Source organism: Denticeps clupeoides, unplaced genomic scaffold (genome assembly GCF_900700375.1).
Source record: "Denticeps clupeoides unplaced genomic scaffold, fDenClu1.1, whole genome shotgun sequence".
NCBI lineage: Eukaryota > Metazoa > Chordata > Actinopteri > Clupeiformes > Denticipitidae > Denticeps > Denticeps clupeoides.
In genome coordinates, this window is record NW_021629769.1 from 9,531 (window position 1) to 34,267 (window position 24,737).

The 24,737-nt window shown below is 50.7% G+C and overlaps 1 protein-coding gene across 2 annotated transcripts; it reads left to right on the plus strand.

The window, feature by feature from the left end:
* The first annotated feature begins 9 nt into the window (after positions 1 to 9).
* On the plus strand, positions 10 to 24,737 carry LOC114773762 (uncharacterized). 2 transcript variants are annotated; one of them, XM_028965933.1, is made up of 19 exons: positions 10 to 217; positions 299 to 634; positions 994 to 1,332; positions 1,769 to 1,864; positions 2,338 to 2,442; positions 2,518 to 2,610; positions 2,841 to 2,912; positions 3,945 to 4,055; positions 4,464 to 4,532; positions 5,586 to 5,681; positions 5,802 to 5,900; positions 6,047 to 6,136; positions 6,225 to 6,317; positions 22,173 to 22,256; positions 22,345 to 22,369; positions 22,582 to 22,627; positions 22,721 to 22,768; positions 22,850 to 22,900; positions 23,131 to 24,737. In XM_028965933.1, exons 1-19 carry the CDS (start codon positions 112 to 114, stop codon positions 23,155 to 23,157), a joined length of 1,986 nt encoding a protein of 661 aa, XP_028821766.1. In that variant the 5' UTR covers positions 10 to 111; the 3' UTR covers positions 23,158 to 24,737. The 2 variants fall into 2 exon arrangements, with proteins under 2 accessions (XP_028821766.1, XP_028821768.1); XM_028965935.1 differs by having other exon boundaries at positions 22,853 to 22,900.

Here is a 24,737-nt window from a genome sequence, read left to right on the forward strand (position 1 = left end):
CGTATGAAAGACCGCTGGGCGGCGCTATAGATCCTGAAACCGAAAGTAACGACAGACGATGTTCGCTCGTTTGTTTCGTTCGTTTTGCTTCATCTACAGACTTTAAGACGGATGAAGACGGATCTACAGGGTTCATCTGACGGGTGTCTGGTGTCTCCAGAAATGAGGTCTCTTCTCCTGGTCTTCATCTCCCTATACGTCGTGGTTGGATCTGAAGGTATCTACAGTCTACATGGCCTTCTTAATACTGAGACTTCTAGTAGATCGAATCTCATCTTGTTTACTCTGTCCGTCCCAGGTCTCCAGGTTGAGGGTCCCTCAGGTCCTCTCCAGGTCCAGCTGGGGGACTCTGTGCTGCTGCCCTGTTCTGTACGGACCCCCGTACCCCTGGAGGAGCTGGAGGTGGAGTGGAGGAGGAGTGACTCTGAGACCCTGGTGCTCCTGTTCCAGGATGGAGAAGAGCGAGGAGAGGAGCCGGAGTTCAGGAACAGAGCTCACTTCTTCACCGAGGAGATCAGCAGAGGAAACTTCTCTCTGTTCCTCACCGACGTTACACCTGCTGATGCTGGAACGTACAGATGTTCAGTTCATACAGAGAAGGAGTCTGGAGACACCACGGCTCTCATTTCTGTTGGTGAGCAGAAACAGATATTTCTCCAGTAAAAGTAGATCTTCTCACTTTAGAAATAGCAATAACTCAAAATTCCAAATCAAAGTGATTTATGGCTAATGTCCTATTATCATTTTAATAACAGGACTAAAATAAATTATAATGTCCAGTAATTAGTCCGTCAGTCAGTTTCCACCTGATGGTCCAGATGAGGGTCGGGGAGAAGAATCTGTTCTTCTGAACGATGTTTTTTTCATACTGACACGTTGTCAGTCATCCTAGTGAAGTTCCCTCAGCTGTTTCCAGCTTCACCTGAAAATGGACATTTTATGATGTTCTCTTGTTAGTATTTCAGCCATTAAAACATGAAATTTTCTTCTCAGTGCGTCTGGTGGTGAGTGGAGGAGCTCGTGCTGTTTCTGCTGGTCTGGGTGAGGATGTGATCCTCAGCTGCTCTGTGGACTCTTCTGAGCAGATTGAGGAGGTGGTCTGGAAGACAGACCAGGACATCATTGTTCTTCAGTACAAAGATGGAGAAGTTCTTCCTGATTCTTCACATGAGAGATATAGAGGCAGAGCTGAGTTCTTCCCTGCAGAAATCCACAAAGGAAACTTCTCTCTGAGGCTGAAGGAGGTCAGGACTGAAGATAAAGGGGACTTCATGTGTGAAGTTCACACCAGTCTCCTGTCGGCCAGCACCACTGTACTTCTGGAGGATCTGGGTACGTTGAAACAAGGCACATTGTGGGAAACCAGACTGTGGTTATGAAAGATTATCCTGAATTTTTAATACCTTCTAAAGTCTGGAGAGCTGATTATTAAATATCATGGCGGCACGGTGCAGGAATCGACACATTTGCACGGCCTCCTACTCAGCAGTTGTGTCTATGGAGCCATTAAAACATGTCTGGAGGTCTAACAGTCAATTTGGCTCATGGTGACATCGTCGTCTTGTTCAGTTCCAAACCCAGAAGAGTGAGAAGATGATTTACCTCCATATTACCCCATCAGGAGATCTGTATGAGATTTTTCACTGTAACTCAGAACAACTTGTTTTGTGGTGTAATACTGAATAATTATTATGCAGTCGTATCAGTTTAGAATTGTTGGAGCTGGTGCTGTAGAACGTGTGTAACGTGTGGAACGTGTCTCCACCAGGTCTCTCCTTGCTCCATGTTCTGATCCTGCTGCTCTGCATCATCGCTGCTCTTCTGGCTCTGAGTCTTTCATCCTTTATGTGTCTGAAGATGAGAGGTTAGTCAGAATCTCTGCCTGTCATTTTATTTCCCACAATTATCTACACAAATGAAAGTGAAGTGAGGAAACACAGTGAGCTGTCAGACTGTTTCTCTGTTGGTCCTCATCATGGGACATATCTTGTCTAGACTGGACAACCATGAGGATAATAATCAGGCTGGACAAGGCTGAGGTCGTTCCGAGGACAGGCGGGACACATTGAAACGAGTGCAGGATTAAAGACACTGAGATGTGTGTTTTTAGGAAGGAGGAGAAGATTCCAGACTTTCGTTCTGGTGAAGACAAAAGCAGGACGCTGGGACGGATGTTGAAAAGACGCGTCTAACAGGGAATAAATAAAGAAAATAAAATGTGTCAAATGTTCTGGGATTTTAGTTTTCATGTAAATTAGCTATTTTTTAACCTAATGACCTGGGAGACCGTGTCCACGTTCTTATGTTCTTGTCCTGCTTCTGAACCTTCTTCTTCAGGTAGAGCTCCAGCTAACCCTGAAGAACTGAATCTTCACTGCCTGTTGGTCTTTGGTCCAAATGTCCTCTTGTTCGCTGCCTTTGTGTTGTGGGGCCTGACTGAAGGTAACGGACGAATCCTGATCAGATCCTGTCTTCACGACCCCATCTGCCGTTCTTCACCTCCATCTTCTCCTGCAGGGTTTCCAGCTGAGGTGGTCTCCTGCTCTGCTCTAGTTCTCAGTCGGTTCGTCCTGCTGTTTACTGTTGCTCTGTATGTAGAGCAGCTTCCTGGTACGTACATCTCACTCCTGCAGTTTGTAGAACAAATTGTATTCTGGGTGTAAAGCACATAGATCTCAGTAATATAAAGTAATATAAAATAATAATTTTAATATTTAATAATAATAATAGTAATAATAACAGTCCTACAGTCACTGGTTGTCTGTGTTAAATTGTATCATGTGTAAATATTTAAAGTGATATTTTTGTGAATATGTGTTCTGCTTGGTTGCTTTTTACAGCATTTCTGCAGAATCTGGTCAAAAAAAGCTTCAACTTTGAAAATTCCATTGTTACAACCGTACTTTTAATAGGTAAATATAAAAGCAGACAATGACACAATTACTGTGAAAATGGGTTCAATCTTAATGTATAAGATCAAGTGTGATGGTGGAGTTGACCAGGTTCAGAAGCTAAACGGGATTTAATGTCACTCACACTGTCCAGAGTCAGGACCAGGTAGGAGACAGGAAGACCCAAACAAATGATGAACTTTACAGAACATGCAGTCATTTACACAGACAGAAGAAATCAGCACTCAGTACCTGCCAAATTAGACTGGTTTTCTGTGGCACGTACAAATAAATTATGCAGTTGTATGAAGTGTGACATATTTAATAAGACAAACCCAGTCTTCCTCCACTGTCTTACACCCATCAGGTTCTCGCTGCAGGTGTAGAAACCATGAAGAGTTTACATTTACATTTACATTTACAGCATTTATCAGACGCCCTTATCCAGAGCGACTTACAATCAGTATTACAGGGACAGTCTCCCTGGAGCAATTTAGGGTTAAGTGTCTTGCTCAGGGACACAATGGTAGTAAGTGGGATTCGAACCCGGGTCTCCTGGTTCATAGGCGAGTGTGTTACCCACTAGGCTACTACCACCCCCATTATTAAGAACATGGAGTAAATGAGGAAGTTAAACAGGTGAACAGGGCAGCAGTGCTGCATGGAGAGTGTGGAACACAAGATGATGACACCCTGGAGCAGCTCAGGGACACAGTGGTAGTAGGTGGAGGTGGGGTCCGGGTCTGTGTCCAGGTCCAGGTTTGGCTCTGGGTCTATGTCCAGATCCAGACCAAGACCCGGATCCTGGTCCAGGTCCAGGTGTCGGTCCAAGTCTGGTCCACGTTTGGTTCTGGGGCTGGATCTGGGTCTTGTTCTGGGTCCAGTTTAGGCAGAGGTGGTCAGGGATTGTTCAAAGAAATCCTTAATGTTCAGAAACTGTCATAACCAATTGACATTAATGATAATTGTATTAATTATAATTAATAATAATTGCATTTGAAGTCAAGTCATTAATTGTTTTTATTAGTAATTTAGTATCTTCTTCTGCCACAGATATTTTCAGAGATATTTGGAGGACAGACAAAGGAAATACAGCAGCACTCACCTTTACTGGCATCATGCTGGGATTTATGTTAAATATGAACGTGAAAGTATTTTTCTGGGGTACGTATTTTTATTAAGATACAGTATATTATAAATGTTAAAATATGATTTAATAAATACAGATACTGTAAATCCCAGAATCCCCGAAACTGTCTTACATTTACAACACGGGTCATGAAGTGAAATATCGATCTGAGATTTCATGAGACTGAGAAAACTGGAACTAATCAGGAATGTTTGGGGCACCAGTTTCATACACAAAAAATATGATTTAAAATGAAAATGAATGAATTTCCTTCATTTCCACAAAAGGAGTTAACACATCACATTTGAAGAACAAAAAATACTTTCTATTAAAATATATTTGACCCTTCGTGCCGCTATAAACTTCCTTCATACAGATATAACAGCTAATAGTTGTAATCGTACTAGCAGTTCACACCTGACAGATTCAAATTCTCATTACAGGAGCAGGATTTTTGACAGACTTTATGTTCATGTTTGTGCTGTTTTTCAAATCTCGACGACTGAATGAAGGTAAGTAAAAATGATTAAAAGTGAACAGAGCAGATTAATAATAGCTACACTTTATTAAATCATCGTGGTTCTGTTTCCAGCAGCAGACACGTCGTTTACAACATGCTGCTTAAAATCTGGGTTTTGGGGTGTTTTATTTAACAGGACTAGAAATGTCAAGACGTGAAAAAGACGAAATATCAGTAAATAGACAAATAAATACAAATGTCAAAAATAATACATACAGAATAAACAATCAAATAAATAATTATTAAGGGATATTTATACATTTAAATCATATTATTATATATTACTGTTTTTGCTATTATCCAGAATTCCTGTCGTTATTCCTGCCTCATTATTCCTGTCCTGGAATTATTCGTCGCATTAATTTATTTTACTGAATTTACATGAATTTATTTTAATTTATTTACTGGGTCCAGACCCAGAAGCTGCTGAGGAAGGTGTAACGTGGGTTGTGCAACTCTGCTCAAGTTCCTGATAAAGCGACGGTAGAAATGAGCGAACCGATGGACGTAGTCGATCGATGGACGTGGCCAGCGTGATTATCCTGTCCAACGTGTCGCCCCAATCGCGGTTCCCCATCTCGTCTTTAAGTGGTCAGTCCACCCACTGTCCCTCGCCAGGGTTCGGAATTCTATCGTAGCGACTTGAGCCGCAGCGACGTCGCCCGTCGTCCGGTTTCGCCCTGAAAGACGCAGTCCAGGAATGCGGGGACAGAGACGCAGACCGGGTCACGTCGTTCCACCAGCGGCGTCCCGTCAGCCCGGTAATAATGTCATCGTGGAGGTGGAAGGAGAAGACGGCACTGTGTGATAAAACCGCGACTTTTCTTGTTATTGAGCTCATTATCTGACAAGTGAAGTTCCTGCTCAGGTCACATGTCAGCAGGAGGTTTTATTCCACATCTGATGTGGGAAAAGAACCAAATGAAGGTCCATTCTGTACTAAAACCGGGTTTAAAAAAGATCCACCAGAGGACATGTAGACATGACATTATAATGGTGCTGAAACTAACAGTGAAATTCTGATTCTTCCCTTTTTCTGTTTTAGTCGTGTTTATAAGCGTGTTTGCAGTGATGATGGGATTACCGGTCATCTTTTCTATATTGTTTTTCATGGTGAAAAGATGTGGCGTCAGCTTCCCTGGTGAGTAGCAGCTTCCGTCTTCATATACACATTTCACTGGTGAGTACAGAGCACAGTACAAATAGCACAAATAGCACAACACTGATCTCTATACTGATTATGATTTGGGTTTATTTGCAGTTTTATTTTGGATTGTCTTTGATCGGCTTTGGATTCTGTCTCATCTCACAACCTTTGGAATCGTTCTGTATTACTTTTATCAGGGCCTGGAGGACGCAGGTAAAATCCTGATGATGTTCTCATTCTGTCATGAATGCTGATTGTAAATTATTCTTCTGTCTGTGTTCAGTCTGTGATGTTGCTGTGATCGGTGACGTTCTTCACGTTTTTACTGATTTATTTCATTCTGATTTTTCTGATTGCAGATGATGTTGGACTGATGACTGTGGTCGTGCTGCTTCTGATCATCTCCATGTGTGATACTTTAAATGTTTTCCACAGACCCTCATATCCAGGTAGTGAACTTATGAATATAAGATGTTACGTATTTATGGACCAGCCTGACCTGACCATGTGTGTAAAATATACTGCATGATTTTTCAGAAAGTGTAAAATGGATTATGTACATATCTGGAGCTGTGGGCCTGTGTGTGGTGAACTCCGTCACTCTGGTTGCAGAACTGGTCATGAAAACTCGTGAGTACGGTGGAGTTCATGAAGAGCAAGTGATTAGCAGTGAAGGAAATATTCTATTCTATTCTAAAATAAGACTTTATTTCAGGATCTCTTCTATCAAATGAAATTATAAATCTATGATGAAGCTGTCTGTAAAATGACCTCATAAAAAGTTCAACTTTGGTTCCAGTTGATTTATGTCAGTTTGTAAATGGGGATAAACTCACAGTCGGAGTTTTTACTAGCAGGAATATGCGTGTAGTAGAGCTGTGACCCCTGGTCTAGGTGGTTTAACCACAGGCGGGCAGACACATGAAAGATGATTTAGGGTTTTAACTGCTTTTGGTACATCATGGGGACGTCATGGGCACGTCATGGTACGTCATGGGGACGTCTTGGGGACGTCATGGGCACGTCATGGGCACGTCATGGGTACGTCATGGGTACGTCATGGGGACGTCATGGGCACGTCATGGGCACGTCATGGGGACGTCATGGGGACGTCATGGGCACGTCATGGGGACGTCATGGGGACGTCATGGGCACGTCATGGGCACGTCATGGGCACATCATGGAACATCATGGGTACGTCAAGGGCACTTCTTGGGGACGTCATGGGGACGTCATGGGCACGTCATGGGCACGTCATGGTACGTCATGGGCACGTCATGGGCACGTCATGGGCACGTCATGGGGACGTCATGGGGACGTCATGGTACGTCTTAGGTACGTCATGGGGACGTCAAGGGCACGTCATTGGGACGTAATGGGCACATCATGGGCACGTCAAAGGCACATCATGGGGACGTTATGGGGACGTCAGGGGCACGTCAAGGTACGTCATGGGCACCTCAAGGGCACTTCTTGGAGACGTCATGGGGACGTCATGGTACGTCAGGGGCATGTCATGGTACGTCATGGGGACGTCATGGGCACGTCATAGGCACATCATGGTACGTCATGGGCACGTCAAGGGCACGTCATTGGGACGTCATGGGCACGTCATGGGCACGTCAAAGGCACATCATGGTACTTCATGGGTACGTCAAGGGCACTTCTTGGGGACGTCATGGTACGTCATGGGGATGTCATGGTACGTCTTAGGACGTCATGGTACGTCAGGGGCACATCATGGGGACGTCATGGGCACGTCATGAGGACGTCATGGTACGTCTTAGATACGTCATGGGCACGTCATGGGCATGTCATGGTACGTCATGGTACGTCATGGGCACGTCATGGGGACGTCATGGTACGTCATGGGCACGTCATGGGGACGTCATGCTACGTCATGGGCACGTCATGGTACGTCTTAGGTACGTCATGGGCACGTCATGGGCACGTCATGGGCATGTCATGGTACGTCATGGGCACGTCATGGGGACGTCATGGTACGTCATGGGCACGTCATGGGGACGTCATGCTACGTCATGGGCACGTCATGGGCACGTCAAGGGCACTTCTTGGGGACGTCATGGTACGTCAGCGGCACGTCAAGCTACGTCATGGGGACGTCAAGGGCAGTTCTTGGGCACGTCATGGGGACGTTATGGGGACGTCATGGGCATGTCATGGGGACGTCAAGGGCACTTCTTGGGGACGTCATGGTACGTCAGGGGCACTCCATGGTACGTCATGGGCACGTCATGGGCACATCATGGGGACGTCATGGGGACGTCATGGGGACGTCCTGGGCACGTCATGGGGACGTCATGGGGACGTCATGGTACGTCATGGGCACGTCATGGGGACGTCATGGGGACATCATGGTACGTCAGGTGCCTGTCATGGTAAGTCTTAGGTACGTCATGGGGACGTCATGGGCACGTCATTGGGCCGTCATGGTATGTCATGGTGACGTCATGGTACGTAAGGGGCACGTCATGGTACGTCAGGGGCACGTCATGGGCACGTCATGGGCACATCATGGGGGCGTCATGGGGACATCATGGTACGTCAGGGGCACGTCATTGTACGTCAGGGACACATCATGGTACACCATGGGGGCGTCATGGGCACGTCATGGTACGTCATGGGCACGTCATGGGCACGTCATGGGCACGTCATGGGGACGTCATGGGGACGTCATGGTACCTCAGGGGCACGTCATGGTACATCATGGGGACGTCATGGGGACATCATGGGGTCATCATGGGCACGTCATGCGGACTTCATGGGGACGTCATGGGCACGTCACGGGAACTTGGTGAGCACGTCATGGGCACATCCTGGACTCATCATGAGGGACGTCATGGTACGTCATGGGCACGTCATGGTATGTCATGTTACGTCATGGGCACGTCATGGGCACGTCATGGGGACGTCAGGGGCACGTCATGGTACGTCATGGGCACGTCATGGGCAGTTCTTGGGGACGTCATGGTACGTCATGGGCACGTCAAGGGCACGTCATTGGGACGTCTTGGGGACGTCATGGTACGTCAGGGGTGTGTCATGGTACGTCAGGGGCACGTCATGGTACGTCATGGTACGTCATGGGCACGTCATGGGGACGTCATGCTACGTCATGTGCACGTCAAGGGCACTTCTTGGGGACGTCATGGGCACGTCATGGTACGTCTTAGGTACGTCATGGGGACGTCATAGGGACGTCATGGTACGTCAGGGACATGTCATGGTACGTCATGGGTACGTCATGGGCACGTCATGGGGACGTCATGGGGACGTCATGGTACGTCTTAGGTACGTCATGGGGACGTCATAGGGATGTCATGGTACGTCAGGGACATGTCATGGTACGTCATGGGGACGACATGGGCACGTCATGATACGTCAGGGGCACGTCATGGTACGTCATGGTACGTCATGGGGACGTCATGGGGACGTCATGGGGACGTCATGGGCACGTCATGGGTACGTCATAAGCACGTCATGGGCACGTCATGGGCACGTCATGGGGACGTCATGGGGACGTCATGGTACGTCTTAGGTACGTCATGGGGACGTCATAGGGATGTCATGGTACGTCAGGGACATGTCATGGTACGTCATGGGGACGACATGGGCACGTCATGATACGTCAGGGGCACGTCATGGGGACGTCATGGGGACGTCATGGGCACGTCATGGGTACGTCATAAGCACGTCATGGGCACGTCATGGGCACGTCATGGGGACGTCATGGGGATGTCATGGTACGTCTTAGGTACGTCATGGGGACGTCATAGGGATGTCATGGTACGTCAGGGACATGTCATGGTACGTCATGGGGACGACATGGGCACGTCATGATACGTCAGGGGCACGTCATGGTACGTCATGGTACGTCATGGGGACGTCATGGGGACGTCATGGGCACGTCATGGGCACATCATGGTACGTCATGGGTACGTCAAGGGCACTTTTTGGGGGCGTCATGGTACGTCATGGTACGTATTAGGTACGTCATGGGCACGTCATGGGCACGTCATGGAGACGTCATGGAGACGTCATGGTACGTCTTAGGACGTCATGGTACGTCAGGGGTACGTCATGGGGACGTCATGGGCACGTCATGGGGACGTCATCGTACGTAATGGGCACTTCTTGGGGACGTCATGGGCACGTCATAGGCACATCATGGTACGTCATGGGCACGTCAAGGGCACGTCATTGGGACGTCATGGGCACATCATGGGCACGTCAAAGGCACATCATGGGGACGTTATGGGGACGTCAGGGGCACGTCAAGGTACGTCATGGGCACCTCAAGGGCACTTCTTGGAGACGTCATGGGGACGTCATGGTACGTCAGGGGCATGTCATGGTACGTCATGGGGACGTCATGGGCACGTCATAGGCACATCATGGTACGTCATGGGCACGTCAAGGGCACGTCATTGGGACGTCATGGGCACGTCATGGGCACGTCAAAGGCACATCATGGTACTTCATGGGTACGTCAAGGGCACTTCTTGGGGATGTCATGGTACGTCAGGGGCACGTCATGGTACGTCATGGGGATGTCATGGTACGTCTTAGGACGTCATGGTACGTCAGAGGCACATCATGGGGACGTCATGGGCACGTCATGAGGACGTCATGGTACGTCTTAGATACGACATGGGCACGTCATGGGCATGTCATGGTACGTCATGGTACGTCATGGGCACGTCATGGGGACGTAATGGGCACGTCATGGGCACATTATGGTACGTCATGGGTACATCAAGGGCACTTTTTGGGGGCGTCATGGTACGTCATGGTACGTATTAGGTACGTCATGGGCACGTCATGGTACGTCATGGGCACGTCATGGAGACGTCATGGTACGTCTTAGGACGTCATGGTACGTCAGGGGTACGTCATGGGGACGTCATGGGCACGTCATGGGGACATCATCGTACGTAATGGGCACTTCTTGGGGACGTCATGGGCACGTCATAGGCACATCATGGTACGTCATGGGCACGTCAAGGGCACGTCATTGGGACGTCATAAGCACATCATGGGCACGTCAAAGGCACATCATGGGGACGTTATGGGGACGTCAGGGGCACGTCAAGGTACGTCATGGGCACCTCAAGAGCACTTCTTGGAGACGTCATGGGGACGTCATGGTACGTCAGGGGCATGTCATGGTACGTCATGGGGACGTCATGGGCACGTCATAGGCACATCATGGTACGTCATGGGCACGTCAAGGGCACGTCATTGGGACGTCATGGGCACGTCATGGGCACGTCATGGGCACGTCAAAGGCACATCATGGTACTTCATGGGTACGTCAAGGGCACTTCTTGGGGACGTCATGGTACGTCAGGGGCACGTCATGGTACGTCATGGGGATGTCATGGTACGTCTTAGGACGTCATGGTACGTCAGGGGCACATCATGGGGACGTCATGGGCATGTCATGAGGACGTCATGGTACGTCTTAGATACGTCATGGGCACGTCATGGGCATGTCATGGTACGTCATGGGCACGTCATGGGGACGTCATGGTACATCATGGGCACGTCATGGGGACGTCATGCTACGTCATGGGCACCTCAAGAGCACTTCTTGGAGACGTCATGGGGACGTCATGGTACGTCAGGGGCATGTCATGGTACGTCATGGGGACGTCATGGGCACGTCATAGGCACATCATGGTACGTCATGGGCACGTCAAGGGCACGTCATTGGGACGTCATGGGCACGTCATGGGCACGTCATGGGCACGTCAAAGGCACATCATGGTACTTCATGGGTACGTCAAGGGCACTTCTTGGGGACGTCATGGTACGTCAGGGGCACGTCATGGTACGTCATGGGGATGTCATGGTACGTCTTAGGACGTCATGGTACGTCAGGGGCACATCATGGGGACGTCATGGGCATGTCATGAGGACGTCATGGTACGTCTTAGATACGTCATGGGCACGTCAAGGGCACGTCATTGGGACGTCATGGGCACGTCATGGGCACGTCATGGGCACGTCAAAGGCACATCATGGTACTTCATCGGTACGTCAAGGGCACTTCTTGGGGACGTCATGGTACGTCAGGGGCACGTCATGGTACGTCATGGGGATGTCATGGTACGTCTTAGGACGTCATGGTACGTCAGGGGCACATCATGGGGACGTCATGGGCATGTCATGAGGACGTCATGGTACGTCTTAGATACGTCATGGGCACGTCATGGGCATGTCATGGTACGTCATGGTACGTCATGGGCACGTCATGGGCACGTCATGGGGACGTCATGGTACGTCATGGGCACGTCATGGGGACGTCATGCTACGTCATGGGCACGTCATGGTACGTCTTAGGTACGTCATGGGCACGTCATGGGCACGTCATGGGCATGTCATGGTACGTCATGGGCACGTCATGGGGATGTCATGGGCACGTCATGGGGACGTCATGCTACGTCATGGGCACGTCATGGGCACGTCAAGGGCACTTCTTGGGGACGTCATGGTACGTCAGCGGCACGTCAAGCTACGTCATGGGGACGTCAAGGGCAGTTCTTGGGCACGTCATGGGGACGTTATGGGGACGTCATGGGCATGTCATGGGGACGTCAAGGGCACTTCTTGGGGACATCATGGTACGTCAGGGGCACTCCATGGTACGTCATGGGCACGTCATGGGCACGTCATGGGGACGTCATGGGGACGTCATGGGCACGTCATGGGGACGTCATGGGGACGTCATGGTACGTCAGGTGCACGTCATGGTACGTCTTAGGTACGTCATGGGGACGTCATGGGCACGTCATGGGGCCGTCATGGTACGTCATGGTGACGTCATGGTACGTCAGGGGCACGTCAGGGGCACGTCATGGTACGTCAGGGGCACGTCATGGGGACATCATGGGCACGTCATGGGGACGTCATGGTACGTCATGGGCACGTCATGGTACGTCTTAGGTACGTCATGGGCACGTCATGGTACGTCATGGGCACGTCAAGGGCACGTCATGGGGACGTCATGGGCATGTCATGGTATGTTTTAGGTACGTCATGGGCACGTCATGGGCACGTCATGGGCATGTCATGGGCACGTCATGGTACGTCATGGGCACGTCATGGGGACGTCATGGTACGTCATGGGCACGTCATGGGATGTCATGAGGAAGTCATGGGCACGTCATGGTACATCTTAGGTACGTAATGGGCACGTCATGGGCATGTCATGGGCACGTCATGGGCACGTCATGGTACGTCATGGGCACGTAATGGGGACGTCATGGGCACGTCAAGGGCACTTCTTGGGGACGTCATGGTACGTCAGGGGCACGCCATGGTACATCATGGGCACGTCATGGGTACGTCATGGGCACATCATGGGCACGTCATGGGGACGTCATGGGCACGTCATGGTACGTCATGGGCACGTCATGGGGACGTCATGGGCACGTCATGGGCACGTCATAGGCACATCATGGTACGTCATAGGTACGTCAAGGGCACTTCTTGGGGACGTCATGGCACGTCAGGGGCACGTCATGGTACGTTATGGGGACGTCATGGGGACGTCATGGTACGTCAGGGGCATGTCATGGTATGTCATGGGGACGTCATGGTATGTCAGGGGTGTGTTATGGTACGTCAGGGGCACGCCATGGTACATCATGGGCACGTCATGGGTACGTCATGGGCACGTCATGGGCACGTCATGGGGACGTCATGGGCACGTCATGGGGATGTCATGGGGACGTCATGGGCACGTCATGGGCACGTCATGGGGACGTCATGGGCACGTCAAGGGCACTTCTTGGGGACGTCGTGGTACGTCATGGGCACGTCATGGGGACAACATGGTACGTCATGGGCACGTCATGGGCACGTCATGGGGACGTCATGGGCACGACATGGGCACATCATGGGCACGTCATGGGGACGTCAGGTGCACGTCATGGTACGTCTTAGGTACGTCATGGGGACGTCATGGGCACGTCATGGTGACGTCATGGTACGTCAGGGGCACGTCATGGGGACATCATGGGCACGTCATGGGGACGTCATGGTACGTCATAGGCACGTCATGGGGACGTCATAGTACGTCTTAGGTACGTCATGGGTACGTCATGGGGACGTCATGGGGACATCATGGGGACATCATGGGCACCTCATGCGGACTTCATGGGGACGTCATGGGCACGTCACGGGAACTTGGTGAGCACGTCATGGGTACGTCATGGTATGTCATGGGCACATCATTGTACGTCATGGACTTGTTATGGGCACATCCTGGACTCATCAGGAGGGACGTCATGGTACGTCATGGGCACGTCATGGTATGTCATGTTACGTCATGGGCACGTCAGGGGCACGTCATGGTACGTCATGGGCACATCAAGGGCATTTCTTGGGGACGTCATGGTACGTCATGGGCACGTCATGGGTACGTCCTAGGAACGTCATGGGGACGTCATGGTACTTCAAGGGCACGTCATGGTACGTCAGGGAAACGTCATGAGCACGTCATGGTACGTCTTTGGTACGTCATGGACTTGTTATGGGCACATCCTGGACTCTTCATGAGCACGTCATGGGCACTTCATGGTACGGCATGGGCACGTCATGGTACGTCATGGGCACGTCATGGGCACGTCATGGGCACGTCATGGGCACGTCATGGGGACATCATGGTACTTCAGGGGCATGTCATGGTACGTCAGGGGCACGTCATGGTACACCATGGGGACGTCATGGGCACGTCATGGTACACCATGGGGACGTCATGGGCACGTCATGGTACGTCATGGGCACGTCATGGTACGTCATGGGGACGTCATGGTACGTCAGGGGCACGTCATGGTACGTCAGGGGCACGTCATGGGGACGTCATGGGCTCGTCATGGGAACGTCATAGTACGTCATGGGCACGTCATGGGGACGTCATGGGGACGTCATGGGCACGACATGGGCACATCATGGGCACGTCATGGGGACGTCAGGTGCACGTCATGGTACGTCTTAGGTACGTCATGGGGACGTCATGGGCACGTCATGGTGACGTCATGGTACGTCAGGGGCACGTCATGGGGACATCATGGGCACGTCATGGGGACGTCATGGTACGTCATAGGCACGTCATGGGGACGTCATAGTACGTCTTAGGTACGTCATGGGTACGTCATGGGGACGTCATGGGGACATCATGGAGACATCATGGGCACCTCATGCGGACTTCATGGGGACGTCATGGGCACGTCACGGGAACTTGGTGAGCACGTCATGGGTACGTCATGGTATGTCATGGGCACATCATGGTACGTCATGGACTTGTTATGGGCACATCCTGGACTCATCAGGAGGGACGTCATGGTACGTCATGGGCACGTCATGGTATGTCATGTTACGTCATGGGCACGTCAGGGGCACGTCATGGTACGTCATGGGCACATCAAGGGCATTTCTTGGAGACGTCATGGTACGTCATGGGCACGTCATGGGTACGTCCTAGGAACGTCATGGGGACGTCATGGTACTTCAAGGGCACGTCATGGTACGTCAGGGAAACGTCATGAGCACGTCATGGTACGTCTTTGGTACGTCATGGACTTGTTATGGGCACATCCTGGACTCTTCATGAGCACGTCATGGGCACTTCATGGTACGGCATGGGGACGTCATGGTACGTCATGGGCACGTCATGGTACGTCATGGGCACGTCATGGGGACATCATGGTACTTCAGGGGCATGTCATGGTACGTCAGGGGCACGTCATGGTACACCATGGGGACGTCATGGGCACGTCATGGTACGTCATGGGCACGTCATGGTACGTCATGGGGACGTCATGGTACGTCAGGGGCACGTCATGGTACGTCAGGGGCACGTCATGGGGACGTCATGGGCTCGTCATGGGAACGTCATAGTACGTCATGGGCACGTCATGGGGACGTCATGGTACGTCATGGGCACGTCATGGGGACATCATGGGGACGTCATGGGGACATCATGGTACTTCAGGGGCATGTCATGGTACGTCAGGGGCACGTCATGGTACACCATGGGGACGTCATGGGCACGTCATGGTACGTCATGGGGACGTCATGGTACGTCAGGGGCACGTCATGGTACGTCAGGGGCACGTCATGGGGACGTCATGGGCTCGTCATGGGGACGTCATGGGGACGTCATGGTACGTCATGGGCACGTCATGGGATGTCATGAGGAAGTCATGGGCACGTCATGGTACATCTTAGGTACGTAATGGGCACGTCATGGGCATGTCATGGGCACGTCATGGGCACGTCATGGTACGTCATGGGCACGTAATGGGGACGTCATGGGCACGTCAAGGGCACTTCTTGGGGACGTCATGGTACGTCAGGGGCACGCCATGGTACATCATGGGCACGTCATGGGTACGTCATGGGCACATCATGGGCACGTCATGGGGACGTCATGGGCACGTCATGGTACGTCATGGGCACGTCATGGGGACGTCATGGGCACGTCATGGGCACGTCATGGGCACGTCATAGGCACATCATGGTACGTCATAGGTACGTCAAGGGCACTTCTTGGGGACGTCATGGCACGTCAGGGGCACGTCATGGTACGTTATGGGGACGTCATGGGGACGTCATGGTACGTCAGGGGCATGTCATGGTATGTCATGGGGACGTCATGGTATGTCAGGGGTGTGTTATGGTACGTCAGGGGCACGCCATGGTACATCATGGGCACGTCATGGGTACGTCATGGGCACGTCATGGGCACGTCATGGGGACGTCATGGGCACGTCATGGGGATGTCATGGGGACGTCATGGGCACGTCATGGGCACGTCATGGGGACGTCATGGGCACGTCAAGGGCACTTCTTGGGGACGTCGTGGTACGTCATGGGCACGTCATGGGGACAACATGGTACGTCATGGGCACGTCATGGGCACGTCATGGGGACGTCATGGGCACGACATGGGCACATCATGGGCACGTCATGGGGACGTCAGGTGCACGTCATGGTACGTCTTAGGTACGTCATGGGGACGTCATGGGCACGTCATGGTGACGTCATGGTACGTCAGGGGCACGTCATGGGGACATCATGGGCACGTCATGGGGACGTCATGGTACGTCATAGGCACGTCATGGGGACGTCATAGTACGTCTTAGGTACGTCATGGGTACGTCATGGGGACGTCATGGGGACATCATGGGGACATCATGGGCACCTCATGCGGACTTCATGGGGACGTCATGGGCACGTCACGGGAACTTGGTGAGCACGTCATGGGTACGTCATGGTATGTCATGGGCACATCATTGTACGTCATGGACTTGTTATGGGCACATCCTGGACTCATCAGGAGGGACGTCATGGTACGTCATGGGCACGTCATGGTATGTCATGTTACGTCATGGGCACGTCAGGGGCACGTCATGGTACGTCATGGGCACATCAAGGGCATTTCTTGGGGACGTCATGGTACGTCATGGGCACGTCATGGGTACGTCCTAGGAACGTCATGGGGACGTCATGGTACTTCAAGGGCACGTCATGGTACGTCAGGGAAACGTCATGAGCACGTCATGGTACGTCTTTGGTACGTCATGGACTTGTTATGGGCACATCCTGGACTCTTCATGAGCACGTCATGGGCACTTCATGGTACGGCATGGGCACGTCATGGTACGTCATGGGCACGTCATGGGCACATCATGGGCACGTCATGGGGACATCATGGTACTTCAGGGGCATGTCATGGTACGTCAGGGGCACGTCATGGTACACCATGGGGACGTCATGGGCACGTCATGGTACACCATGGGGACGTCATGGGCACGTCATGGTACGTCATGGGCACGTCATGGTACGTCATGGGGACGTCATGGTACGTCAGGGGCACGTCATGGTACGTCAGGGGCACGTCATGGGGACGTCATGGGCTCGTCATGGGAACGTCATAGTACGTCATGGGCACGTCATGGGGACGTCATGGGGACGTCATGGGCACGACATGGGCACATCATGGGCACGTCATGGGGACGTCAGGTGCACGTCATGGTACGTCTTAGGTACGTCATGGGGACGTCATGGGCACGTCATGGTGACGTCATGGTACGTCAGGGGCACGTCATGGGGACATCATGGGCACGTCATGGGGACGTCATGGTACGTCATAGGCACGTCATAGTACGTCTTAGGTACGTCATGGGTACGTCATGGGGACGTCATGGGGACATCATGGAGACATCATGGGCACCTCATGCGGACTTCATGGGGACGTCATGGGCACGTCACGGGAACTTGGTGAGCACGTCATGGGTACGTCATGGTATGTCATGGGCACATCATGGTACGTCATGGACTTGTTATGGGCACATCCTGGACTCATCAGGAGGGACGTCATGGTACGTCATGGGCACGTCATGGTATGTCATGTTACGTCATGGGCACGTCAGGGGCACGTCATGGTACGTCATGGGCACATCAAGGGCATTTCTTGGAGACGTCATGGTACGTCATGGGCACGTCATGGGTACGTCCTAGGAACGTCATGGGGACGTCATGGTACTTCAAGGGCACGTCATGGTACGTCAGGGAAACGTCATGAGCACGTCATGGTACGTCTTTGGTACGTCATGGACTTGTTATGGGCACATCCTGGACTCTTCATGAGCACGTCATGGGCACTTCATGGTACGGCATGGGGACGTCATGGTACGTCATGGGCACGTCATGGTACGTCATGGGCACGTCATGGGCACGTCATGGGGACATCATGGTACTTCAGGGGCATGTCATGGTACGTCAGGGGCACGTCATGGTACACCATGGGGACGTCATGGGCACGTCATGGTACGTCATGGGCACGTCATGGTACGTCATGGGGACGTCATGGTACGTCAGGGGCACGTCATGGTACGTCAGGGGCACGTCATGGGGACGTCATGGGCTCGTCATGGGAACGTCATAGTACGTCATGGGCACGTCATGGGGACGTCATGGTACGTCATGGGCACGTCATGGGGACATCATGGGGACGTCATGGGGACATCATGGTACTTCAGGGGCATGTCATGGTACGTCAGGGGCACGTCATGGTACACCATGGGGACGTCATGGGCACGTCATGGTACGTCATGGGGACGTCATGGTACGTCAGGGGCACGTCATGGTACGTCAGGGGCACGTCATGGGGACGTCATGGGCTCGTCATGGGGACGTCATAGTACGTCATGGGCACGTCATGGGGACGTCATGGTACGTCTTAAGTATGTCATGGGGACTTCATGGGCACGTCATGGGGACGTCATGGTACGTCATGGGCTCGTCATGGGGACATCATGGTACGTCATGGACTTGTTATGGGCACATCCTGGACTCATCATGAGCACGTCATAGGCACGTCATGGTACGGCATGGGGACGTCATGGGCACGTCATGGGTACGTCATGGGCACGTCATGGGGACGTCATGGTATGTCATGGGCACATCATGGTACGTCATGGACTTGTTATGGGCACATCCTGGACTCATCAGGAGGGACGTCATGGTACGTCATGGGCACGTCATGGTATGTCATGTTACGTCATGGGCACGTCAGGGGCACGTCATGGTACGTCATGGGCACATCAAGGGCATTTCTTGGAGACGTCATGGTACGTCATGGGCACGTCATGGGTACGTCCTAGGAACGTCATGGGGACGTCATGGTACTTCAAGGGCACGTCATGGTACGTCAGGGAAACGTCATGAGCACGTCATGGTACGTCTTTGGTACGTCATGGACTTGTTATGGGCACATCCTGGACTCTTCATGAGCACGTCATGGGCACTTCATGGTACGGCATGGGGACGTCATGGTACGTCATGGGCACGTCATGGTACGTCATGGGCACGTCATGGGCACGTCATGGGGACATCATGGTACTTCAGGGGCATGTCATGGTACGTCAGGGGCACGTCATGGTACACCATGGGGACGTCATGGGCACGTCATGGTACGTCATGGGCACGTCATGGTACGTCATGGGGACGTCATGGTACGTCAGGGGCACGTCATGGTACGTCAGGGGCACGTCATGGGACGTCATGGGCTCGTCATGGGAACGTCATAGTACGTCATGGGCACGTCATGGGGACGTCATGGTACGTCATGGGCACGTCATGGGGACATCATGGGGACGTCATGGGGACATCATGGTACTTCAGGGGCATGTCATGGTACGTCAGGGGCACGTCATGGTACACCATGGGGACGTCATGGGCACGTCATGGTACGTCATGGGGACGTCATGGTACGTCAGGGGCACGTCATGGTACGTCAGGGGCACGTCATGGGGACGTCATGGGCTCGTCATGGGGACGTCATAGTACGTCATGGGCACGTCATGGGGACGTCATGGTACGTCTTAAGTATGTCATGGGGACTTCATGGGCACGTCATGGGGACGTCATGGTACGTCATGGGCTCGTCATGGGGACATCATGGTACGTCATGGACTTGTTATGGGCACATCCTGGACTCATCATGAGCACGTCATAGGCACGTCATGGTACGGCATGGGGACGTCATGGGCACGTCATGGGTACGTCATGGGCACGTCATGGGGACGTCATGGTACATCAGGGGCATGTCATGGTACGTCATGGGGCATGTCATGGGCACGTCATGGGGACGTCATGGGGACGTCATGGTACGTCAGGGGCACGTCATGGTACGTCATGGGTACGTCATAGGGACGTCATGGGGACATCATGGGCACGTCATGGTACATCATGGGCACGTCAAGGGCACTTCTTGGGGACGTCATGGGGACGTCATGGTACGTCAGGGGCACGTCATGGTACGTCATGGGGACGTCATGGGCACGTCATGGGCACATCATGGTACGTCATGGGTACGTCAAGGGCCCGTCATGGGGACGTCATGGGGACGTCATGGTACGTCAGGGGCACTTCATGGTACGTCAGGGGCACTTCATGGTACGTCAGGGGCACGTCATGGTACGTCATGGGGACGTCAGGGGCACGTCATGGGCACATCATGGTACGTCATGGGTACGTCAAGGGCCCGTCATGGGGACGTCATGGGGACGTCATGGTACGTCAGGGGCACTTCATGGTACGTCAGGGGCACTTCATGGTACGTCAGGGGCACGTCATGGTACGTCATGGGGACGTCATGGTACGTCTTAGGTACGTCATGGGGACGTCATGGGCACGTCATGGTACGTCATGGGCACGTCATGGGGACGTCATGGTACGTCAGGTGCACGTCATGGTACATCTTAGGTACGTCATGGGGACGTCATGGGCACGTCATGGGGGCGTCATGGTGACGTCATGGTACGTCATGGGCACGTCATGGTACGTCAGGGGCACATCATGGTACGTCAGGTGCACGTCATGGTACGTCTTAGGTACGTCATAGGGACATCATGGGCACATCATGGTGACGTCATGGTACGTCAGGGGCACGTCATGGGGACATCATGGGCACGTCATGGGGACGTCATGGTACGTCATGGGCACGTCATGGGGACGTCATGGGGACGTCATGGTACGTCTTAGGCACGTCACGGGAACTTGGTGAGCACGTCATGGGCACGTCATGGGGACGTCATGGTACGTCATGGGCACGTCATGGGGACGTCATGGGCACATCATGGGGACGTCATGGGCACGTCATGGTACGTCTTAGGTACGTCATGGGGACGTCATGGGCATGTCATGGGGACGTCATGGTACGTCATGGGCACGTCATGGGGACGTCATGGGGACGTCATGGGCACATCATAGTACGTCATGGACTTGTTATGGGCATATCCTGGACTCATCATGAGCACGTGATGGTACGTCATGGGCACGTCATGGTACGTCTTAGGTACTTCATGGGGACATCATGGGCACGTCATGGTCACGTCATGGGGACGTCATGGGGACGTCATGGGCACATCATAGTACGTCATGGACTTGTTATGGGCACATGCTGGTTTTATCATGAGCACGTCATGGTACGTCATGGGCACGTCATGGATACGTCATGGGCACATCATGAACTCATCATGGGTACGTCATGGGGACGTCATGGTATGTTATGGGAACATCATGGACTCATAATGAGCACGTCATGGGCATTTCGTGGGCAAGTCATGGCATGCTACATGTATATTGTTGCTAGTGGGTTGTTTATTTGCTGGATAGGTTTGTATTAAAGCTCGCTGTCTTTTTATTTTACTCTTTGGTCTTATTTATTCTTACTGTGGAAACTGAACCTCATAATTTCATCTTTCTCTGTCCTTGTATGTGGCATAACTGTAAATTTAAGACGTTAAGTAACGTATAAAGTTCACTTCAGAAACATTTCTGGAGTTTTATTTTTTGTAGACTAATAAAAATGCAAAAATTTCCCAGAAGCTGCATAAATGCTAAATTACCTTTTTAAAATATATTTTCTGATCTTTCATCTCTGTGTAGGAAGTGGACACCGTGTGATAAAAGATCTGCGATGGGTGGTTTTCCCTTCTGAATGTGTGTTTGTCTTTGTCTGGTGTTCTTTATGTAAGTTCTGTGATTTACTTTATAAATTATTGTATTTATGCATTATTATTTCAGATTTCATTACATTGTATTTTCCTGATTTTTACAGGTTTCTACTATTATGAGTTTAAAAGGTAAGTGTTAAATCATGAGATAATTACTTATATTTATAAAGTAATGAATACTGGCATGTAGAGGAGCCTGATGGTGGCCATCAGTCTTTAGGACGATGAAGTAAACGTGTTAATTTACTCTGCTGGACACGTACAGTAGGTGTGAGTGAGTGAAAAATTGAGGGTTTAGGGGAAGAGATTAAACAATTTTCTTTCCTTTATTTTCTCCTCAGAATTAAATTTATAGTAAAGGAATTTCGACAGATATGTGGGAGGAAGGTAAGACGCTGGAGAAATTTCTTATCAATCAAGATATTTTAATAAATCTGTAAATAATGAGAAATATAATGTTTTTTTTTACATTTTAAAAAGCGGTCTGACCAAGTAACAGATCCTCCCAGCAGATCGAACCCTCGTCAGGTAATCACCACTGACTAATCTGGTAAAACTTTACTCTAGCGTAAAAATACAGTGTTTTACTTTGTTTTCATCATCATAAAGCAGGAATCAGATGCAGGTGAAGAGATACCTCTTCAGCCTTCTTCTCCACAGGTAATCACCCTCAGAATCGACTGGTTTAACCCGTTATTCATGTACTGAGCATTTTTATGTTCTCTTTGGCTTAGAAATCCTGTTTCAGACTAGAAATTAGTGTCCCCACCAATAATTTGGACATGAGAACTGCCTCTGTCCCCACCAATGTCAGAAGGAAATCTACGTCCTTTATAAATAGTAGAGAGGACATTTCTCACGTCAGCTTATACTGTTCTTGTGTGATGCAGCAACCTGTGGATGGATCAGGAACATAGACAGACCCCCCTGCACCAGCAGCAGAAGAGACAGATCAGCTTCTCAATCCAAATCAGAGCGAAGACAAGAACCCTGCAGAGCTGAGAGCCAGAAGGAACATCTAGAGAAGAACCAAGGGAATTCTGTAAAATGTGGACTGGATTACAGGTCCATCTAGGTCTGTCTAGAACTTTGAACTTGATGGACGCTTAAATGTCCTAAAAAGACATAAAAATTAGGACATTTAAATACATTTTCTTCACTACTGATGAAACGTAGTTTGTAGTTGATACTGAACTACTGTGAGTTGTCCCAGTTTTCAAAGTGAAAAGGTTTTCATGTCCAGCTGGTCTGGTCTGAGCTTTATAGTGGTGGACAGGTTCTTATGTTCAGTCTTGCACGGTTTTCCACGGTTAATTGTTCACATTTGTATTCTGTTGTGTCTTTTTGTGCTCTGTTGAGCTCTGGTGTTCAGCCCTTCGCTGGTGTTGTGTTGTGTGTTGCACCATGGTTCTGGAGGAACGTTCACATTTTACTGTCTACTCTGTAGCTGGTTGATTTCATGTCCATCAGACATTCTTAGAGATTCAGGAGAGGCTGCAGTTCAGGGTTTTAAATGAAGAGGATGGGATGAAGGAGATTCTTACAAATGCTTATATACCCACTAACCATCCTTAACTGTTTACAGTTGCTGGAGCCCACAAACACACACACACACACACACACACACACACACACACTCCACTCACACACTCAACCTGGTGGAAAACACGACCTTTGAGGTGTAAGGCTCTGATGGTCTTTGTTAAACAGAATTAGTTGTAATGTATGTCGCATTGGACAAGAGCATCTTATAAACCGGGTGGTATTTATAGGGTGGCAGTAGCCTAGTGGGAAACAGACCCAGGTTCTAATCTTGCTTACTACCATTCTGTCCCTGAGCAAGACACTTAACCCTGAGTGTCTCCAGGGGGGGACTGTCCCTGTAACTACTGATTGTAAGTCACTCTGGATAAGGACGTCTGGTAAATGCTGTAAATGTAAATAAATCCTTTAAATCCCCGACTTCAGTTGCCAGTCTGACATCAACCGCATTTTTTTGGCCTTCATCAAGATCCGTCTCCATTTCCACACCAGACAGGGGTTGGAAATCATTTTATTTCGCTTGATGTCTTGATTGTTTCTGTATTTTGCATTTTAAGCACAAATTGTTGAAACTACAAGAAACTTTGTTATTATTAAAATGTTCAGGATTTGTAATAAATTGGTATAATTTCATAACTGAATCCATCAATATAGTTGATCATGTTATTTTCATGATCATTAAGAGCTAGTAATGGACCCTTCGTTGTATAATGAGCTGTAAAATATGAATATTAACATTGTGCCCAGTGTCCCGGGATGATTCACAGGAGACCTCAGCGTCCGAGTTCTCTGTTATGGTCTTTTTATTTGTACAGTAATACCAGTAAACTTCTCTCCATCAAGTGATGTAGTTTGTTTTGTCAGCCTGTGGATAAAAATGGTGAAAAACTGGATTTGAAGGTTTTGTTTCTTCCAGTTTGGATGATCTTTATCTAATAAATGCACGTCTGTTGCA